General features: G+C 37.3%; 1 protein-coding gene across 2 annotated transcripts; it reads left to right on the forward strand.

The window, feature by feature from the left end:
- Nucleotides 1-1425: 1425 nt before the first annotated feature.
- On the forward strand, nucleotides 1426-4599 carry LOC104731708 (leucine-rich repeat extensin-like protein 5). Of its 2 annotated transcripts, XM_087479479.1 has the most exons (2): nucleotides 1451-3114; nucleotides 3145-4599. In XM_087479479.1, exons 1-2 carry the CDS (start codon nucleotides 1683-1685, stop codon nucleotides 4188-4190), a joined length of 2478 nt encoding a protein of 825 aa, XP_087335605.1. In that variant the 5' UTR covers nucleotides 1451-1682; the 3' UTR covers nucleotides 4191-4599. The 2 variants fall into 2 exon arrangements, with proteins under 2 accessions (XP_010449482.2, XP_087335605.1); XM_010451180.3 differs by having other exon boundaries at nucleotides 1426-4599.
- Nucleotides 4600-7990: the final 3391 nt, after the last annotated feature.

Below are 7990 nucleotides of genomic sequence, written 5' to 3' on the forward strand. Positions count from 1 at the left end.
ATTACTAATATACAAAATTTTAATAAAAAATATAAAATTTTATTTTAAAATTATGTTTTACAATAATTTTAAAGACAATACTATAGTTTTATATTTTATTTATTTTTTTATTTTAAAATAAATAGAATTATACATATATTTAATACTATATATTTTTATTTTATTATTAATTTAATTTCCAATTAATTTTCAATTTTCTTGAGCGCTTAGCTATTTCTAAAATAGAGTTTAAAACCGATGGTTATATTATATATAAAATATAATATATAATATTATTTTATCTTTCATCTAATTTACACTACTATACCAACAATATTCCCATCGAACAACATATATACATACATGCATTAATATCTATACCATGTTACATGAGCTTTGGTACTATGTTAAATCATAGACTTCTTTCTAGCTCAAATAAACAAATTGGCATATAATCTCTTATGTGTCATCTACTCAGCTTCACTAAAAGTGAAGCTAAATTTTTGAACCAAAGGATGTTTAAATAACGTCATGTCATAAATTCGTCGAATCATCCGTAGTACGTATATAAACCTATTATCTTTTCGGGATAGGAAATCATAAAAAATTATAAATATAACTTCTTATATATTGTCATTAATATTCCAATTGTGATTTTAAAAATAAAATAAAATAAAACGATACTCTTGTTTTTATCACTTCTACTCTACAGTCTACACAGACACACACACAAAAGAGAGCATGGACACTCGCAGTGAGAGACTGACAGCAAGGGTAAACATAACAACACCACTATTGTTTTCATTATTTTCTCATCTAGTAATATAGAGAAGAAATCTAAAGATTTACTATACTAGTTACTAGTTATTAGTCACTACTGTATTACACCGTGGAAGTAGGACATGTCGTTTTTAATACTATTCCGATTTCCGACATAAGAACAGTTAACTGTTGAACTTTTTATTAATGGTTTGGGACACCTCAAAATTAAAATGAATGCACGTGAGTTACGAGTTTCACCTAATCCATTTACTACTACTACTACTACTACTACTAACTTACACAGTAACACATTATTGTTGCTGTAAACTACAAAAGCCCAATATTATTTCATTTTATGGGCTTAAACAACAATTATAATCCATGAATCGATTATAATAAAAAAAAAATGATACTACTCATTTTCGATTCAAATTTCTTTAATTTATTTGGCTTTCGTTTGATATTCGAATCTACCTTAGCAAGATAAGATTTGGGCAGTAGCATGGATGGGATTGAAAAATACTACATTACTATAGTAGATAAAAATGTTTTCCAATACTAGCCAAAGTTGATATGATGCTAAACAACAAATTAAAACTACCTAGTGCCTAGAGCAATGTAAAAATGTCTTTAATCCAAGCTTAAAAAGTGTTGACCAAAAACCTTTAAACAATTGTATAATTTTGTAACGTCTATAAAATCAATCATGTGATTAGTTCAAAAAGGTTACCCCAAAAAAGTCGATCTTACATTTATTTATATAAATGTTAGGTAATTTATGGACACACATCATTTAATTAACATTATTACTATTTTCAAAGTGTTAGTAAAAAAACTCGTAGGGCTGAGCTGTCTCTCTCCCTCTCTCACTTATAATTCATTTCCCTCTTCACTATCTCTTCTTCTTCACTGCAAACTTTCTCCACAAATGTCATGAAGCAATGAAGACGAAGATGATGATGAAGAAGACGACCATGTCTCAGATCTATGCTCTTATTTTCACCTTCTTCTTCTTCTTCTTCTTCTTCTCCACGAGCCTCTCTCACTCTCTTCCACTCACTTTCAATGACAACCTCTCCGACAACGAAGTCCGGCTAATCACAAAACGTCAGCTTCTCTACTACCGCGACGAGTTCGGCGACCGCGGCGAGAATGTTGTCGTCGATCCGACTCTAGTCTTCGAGAATCCACGCCTCCGTAACGCTTACGTAGCTCTCCAAGCTTGGAAACAAGCTATTCTCTCTGATCCCAACAACTTCACCACCAACTGGATCGGCTCTAACGTTTGCGGTTACACCGGAGTCTTCTGCGCTCCGGCGTTGGACAACCGTCGGATCCGTACCGTAGCCGGGATAGATCTCAACCACGCTGACATTGCTGGCTACTTGCCTCAAGAACTCGGTTTGTTAACGGATCTCGCTTTGTTTCATGTTAATTCAAACCGGTTTTGTGGAACCGTACCGCATCGGTTTAATCGGCTTAAGCTTTTGTTCGAGCTTGATCTCAGTAACAACCGGTTCGCCGGAATATTCCCTGCCGTTGTTCTCCAATTACCGTCGTTGAAGTTTCTCGATCTGAGGTTCAACGAGTTTGAAGGACCTGTACCGAGAGAGCTCTTCAGCAAAGATCTAGATGCGATTTTTATTAACCATAACCGGTTCCGGTTCGAGTTACCGGATAATTTGGGAGATTCTCCGGTTTCAGTCATCGTCGTCGCGAATAATCACTTCCACGGTTGTATTCCGACGAGTTTGGGAGATATGAGGAACCTTGAAGAGATCATCTTCATGAACAATGGGTTTAACTCTTGTTTGCCGTCTCAGATCGGGCGGTTGAAGAATGTAACGGTATTTGATTTCAGTTTTAACGAACTTGTTGGGCCGTTACCGGCGAGTGTTGGCGGGATGGTTTCGTTGGAGCAGTTGAATGTGGCGCATAACAGATTCTCCGGTAAGATTCCGGCGAGTATTTGTCAGTTGCCGAGGCTGGAGAACTTTACTTTCAGTTATAATTTCTTTACCGGAGAGCCGCCGGTATGTCTAGGGCTGCCTGGATTTGATGATCGGCGTAATTGTTTGCCGGCTAGACCTGCGCAGAGATCTCCGGGACAATGTGCTGCTTTCTCTTCTCTTCCGCCGGTGGATTGTGGATCGTTTGGATGTGCTCGTTCTTCTCGGCCTCCGGTTGTTGTCCCGTCACCGCCGACAACACCTTCACCTGGTTCGCCTCCGATCACTGTCCCGTCTCCTCCGTCAACTCCTGGTTCTCCTCCGATCACTGTCCCGTCCCCTCCGTCAACACCTGGTTCGCCTCCGTCAACGCCTGGTTCTCCACCGTCAACTCCCGGTTCACCTCCTGGAACTCCCGGTTCACCTCCGTCAACTCCTGGAACTCCCGGTTCACCTCCGTCAACTCCTGGAACTCCCGGTTCACCTCCGTCAACTCCTGGAACTCCCGGTTCACCTCCGTCAGCGCCCGGTTCTCCTCCGATCACTGTCCCGTCTCCTCCGTCAACGCCCGGTTCTCCACCGTCGTCAACTCCTGGTTCTCCTCCATCAACGCCTGGTTCGCCTCCGTCAACACCCGGTTCCCCTCCGTCAACTCCTGGTTCCCCTCCGTCAACGCCTGGTTCGCCTCCGTCAACTCCTGGAACTCCGCCGTCAACACCTGGTTCCCCTCCGTCACCGTCTATTTCTCCGAGTCCTCCATCGCCATCTAGTCCACCAACTCCGGTATCACCTGGTCAACATTCACCACCATTTTTCCCAAGTCCACCATACACAGGCCCGTCTCCGCCGTCAACTCCTGGTCATCCTTCACCGCCTATGATTCCTAGTCCTCCCACCACAGGCCCGTCTCCGCCGTCAACTCCACCCTCAACACCTTCCCCTCTGCCTCCGTCTTACTCTCCTAGGCCGCCACCTCCACCGTCAACAGGATACTCTCCTCCATCACCACCTCCTACGCCAACATATATTCCGTTCCCATCACCTCCACCTCCTCCGCCGCAAACATACAATCCGCCGCAGCCAACTCCATCACAACCACCGCAAGCTCCAGTTTACTACGTTCCCCCTCCTCCACCTCCCCCTCACTCACAGTTGTCACCCCCATCACCAGCCCCCTACTACTACAGCTCACCACCACCACCGCCGCATTACTCATTACCGCCACCACCCCATGCACCATGCATAGAATACACACCACCTCCACCTCCAGCCGTACATTACAATCCTCCGCCGCCACCACCGGAGCACTACAGTCCCCCACCGTCACCACCGGTTTACTACTACAACTCACCGCCACCACCACCAACAGTACACTACAGTCCCCCTCCTCCACCGGTAATTCATCACAGCCCACCACCGCCGTCTCCAGCATACGAGGGACCACTGCCGCCGATTCCCGGAATATCATACGCTTCACCACCACCGCCTCCCTTCTACTGATTCTCTTTATCAGAATTTTCTCAAAAAACGGGTCCCACCACTTACGCTAAAACCCGAAGCCGAAACGATGTCGTCTCAGATTGATGGAAACATCAGACACACGGCGTCGTTTTAACCATTTCTTGCCGAGAGAGAGAGAAAGAAAGAGAGGGAAATTAGGGTTTGCAGGTAAAAAAAGTTGGATATTCTCCGAAAGATTTATTTTGGGGTGTGAAAAAATTTTAAAAAGAGGGAAATTAGGGTTTGCAGGTAAAAAAAGTTGTATGTAATTAGAGGGAAAATTATATTAATATATATGGAGCAACCTCATCTTTATGCTCCTTATTACTCGTCTATTTAACTAATATAATAATTATCATTGCTGCTCAAAATGTCTTTTTTTTTTTAATAAACTCGTATCTTTTTTGGATTTCTTTGTGTCTTTTGTATTTATAATTTGATTTATTCGAATATTTTTAGGGTATATGTAATTTTGATCTCAATAATTATATGATACATGCATGAAGCATTAAAAACGTATGTGTGAGATACGAGTGTGAATCCGGGAGTGTAAAGTAAAGTCATACTAATAAAGTAATAATAATACAAATCGGGTCCAGCACGAAACGCGCACTGTTTTGAATGATGAAGCAAAAGTAGGGACAATATCACATGTGCCCAACACACTAACCTGACTGACTACTTTGTATTTGGAATTTATTACACCATCAGATCCTTGACTGCCGCTTTAACTATTTTTCTGAAAACATTTAAATACTTACATCTGTATTATTCTAGTACAGTACTATTTAATTTAAGCTTTGTGTACTTTTGAATAATTATTAGTATGAGATTATGATAGATAATATATATAGTTACACTTTGTCGGCAAAAAAAAAAAAACTACGCGTGAAAAAGAATTGCCTCGGGTGGAAAGCTAAGTTATGTTTATTTGGGTGAAATTGAATACTAGTTCCTATTTCCTAAGTTATGTTTATTTTACAAACTCAGTATTTGGGGTGAGAACTATAATTTTTTTCTGCCGACAAAGTCATACAATAGGGAAACATTTGAATTTGTCTAAGCGTTTTAAGTCAAATAGTATTTGAAAAACAAAACAATTACTACTATTCGTTTTAATCAAAATTCACGAATATTTGACAATCAATACAATAAAACTTTAATGTGTTTCACTCAAGTGATGACACTTCAACATTTTGGAGAAATCTAGAACTGATACATCATTTAAAATAGATGACCAATGAAAATATAACAATTAATACAACTCATCACATTTATTCAGTAATAAATTTCTTTTCTTTTTTCTCTCTATTCCACGTATACACATATGAAGCATGATATAACTCTAGTCATTTAAAAACTCTTTAATGCTTAAACAGTTTTGCTTTTTATATAAAGTTTGAAGAAATTTTTTAATCAAGTTACTAGCCGATTTTATGCAAGAATTATTTTGGATAGTAGCAATTCAAATTCTCCAAAAAAATAGAAAAGTAAAATATCAGTAAATTTCTACAGAATTTATCAATTGAATTTAAATTCTCCAAAAAAGATAAAAAAATAAAATATCAATTCTACAAAATTTATCAATTGGTGATTGGGGGCAATGTTGTGACAGAGTTCAATTTCTCAAAGATTTGGCTAAGGAGATGATTTTAGCGAACATTGCTTTGCGGGAAGGAGAGGGATCTGGGGTGAGAGAGGTCCGACAAATTGCCTGGAGCTTACTGAGTGAGGGGTGGATGAGACTAAACACAGATGGGGCTTCTCGCAAAAATTCGGGCTTAGCAACGGCGGGAGGTGTTCTTCGGGATAACAGAGGAGGTTGGCAGGGAGGTTTTGCTCTGAATATTGGCATATGCTCCGCACCGTTGCCGGAACTCTGGGGCGTCTACTATGGGTTGGTGATTGCGTGGGAGAAAGGGATCACACTGGTGGAACTTGAAGTGGATTCGGAATAGTGGTGGGTTTTCTTATGACAGTGATTAGTGATACACATTCGCTGTCTTTCCTAGTATGTCTATGCTATGGCTTTCTATCGAAGGACTGGATAGTCCGTATTTCTCATATGTATAGGAAAGCTAACCGTTTTACCGATGCGCTAGCCAACTATGCGTTTAGTTTACCATTAGACTTTCATTTGTTGGACTCTGGTTCGAGTCTGTTATTTCTTTTATGTTGGATGATGCTCGTGGCTTGTCTAGCTCACGCAGTGTCCGTGTGTAATACTTTCATTTTTTAGTTGAATAATATTTGGGAGACTTCGTCTCCCCTTTTCCGATCAAAAAAATCAATTGGATTGTAAATTTGTAATTCTTCTAAGTACAAGATTACTTATCAGATAAAGAAATAATTTTGTGCAAATAATATAAAGAAAAATGGCTCCACCAGTGCTGCTGCTTTCAAGCAAAACGCATATATCCCTTAATTCTATTGTTTGTTTGTATCTGTCAGAAATTGGCTACAAGAAATTTCTAAATTCGTTACGAACTTTTTTTTATCATGAATATTATGTATAGAATCGGAAGAAAACTCTAATGTTGATTTTGGGAAAAAAAAACTTTTGTTGTGTTTTGGTTGATTAACTCGAATAATTTGAAAATTTTCTCAAGTATATTGGGCTCAGCAACTTACGTTTGAGGCTGTCACCTTAGAAGTACTATGATCTATGTGATTTTTGTTTCCATCTTATGTGTATATACTTATATGGTTTCTTTTATGTGTCTCTGATTTGACATATGGAATTTATGAATCAAGAGTTCTTAAAATTTTATAAAAATGTAAGTAAGTGATACGATTAAGTTATAAAGAAAATTAAGTGATACGATTAAGTTATAAAGAAAATAAAAGAATTAAATTTTGGGTGTCATCTTAAAAAAGAATACAATTGTATGTAAATAGAAATACTATTAAAAACTGAAGACAAATAAAGAAATCATTTCTTGAGCTTTGTGGGTGCAACACGTCAGCATTTTTTTTGTTTTTGTGAGAAAGCGTATACATATAAGGGATATGAACCAAACTTTAACAAAAATAGAGAGGATATGAACCAAACTAAAATGATCTCTCAAGCGTGATTGGAGGAGAAACTCTCTCTGTGAAGCATACATAAACTAGAGTAAATCAGTTATGTATTATCAAACAAAAATTCTCATATGTCTATCTTATTGTTCATGCATTTACTATGTGATTCCTTTTTGCAGTGATGATTGTTGTGTTTAAATTTAGGCGTGTGAAAACAAATGTTCCTTGTCTCTCAAGATTTACATATAAGAACACCAATGACAAATTAAAAAATGTTTATGATCGAAAATCAAATGTTTTAAATTAAAGAAAACTAAATCATCTATAACTTTTAAAATAACTTTTACAATTAACATAATTCTTATAAACGTTGTATACAGTTTAACATAAATATTTAAATAATAACACAAAACCAAACTAAAGTAAAAATATGTCTATTTACTTTGACATACATGGACTTGTTATAAAAAAGATTAGGTAATTTACAACATAAAACAAAACAAATAATAACGTAACAACAACACAAACTATATAAAATTATATGATTTATAAACTATAAAAATACACCACAAAATAAAACTACACTAATATATCTCCTATAACAATTAATAAGAGAAAAAAACATAGCATACAGTAGTGTTAAGAAAATTATATGATTAAATTTACCCAACTTAAATATAAATCAGATTTTTAACATCAAATGTATTTCAAAATGTATAGATTAACATCCTGCGGCATCACATATAGTATCAATATAATATTTTACTATTCTAGCGCGG

The sequence above is a fragment of the Camelina sativa genome, chromosome 12 (genome assembly GCF_030686135.1).
Source record: "Camelina sativa cultivar CO46 ecotype springtype chromosome 12, ASM3068613v1".
NCBI classification, from domain to species: domain Eukaryota; kingdom Viridiplantae; phylum Streptophyta; class Magnoliopsida; order Brassicales; family Brassicaceae; genus Camelina; species Camelina sativa.

Coding starts and splice junctions, on each gene's coding strand:
- LOC104731708 (XM_010451180.3), top strand. CDS start 1,683: ATGAAGACGAAGATGATGATGAAGAAGACGACCATGTCTCAGATCTAT.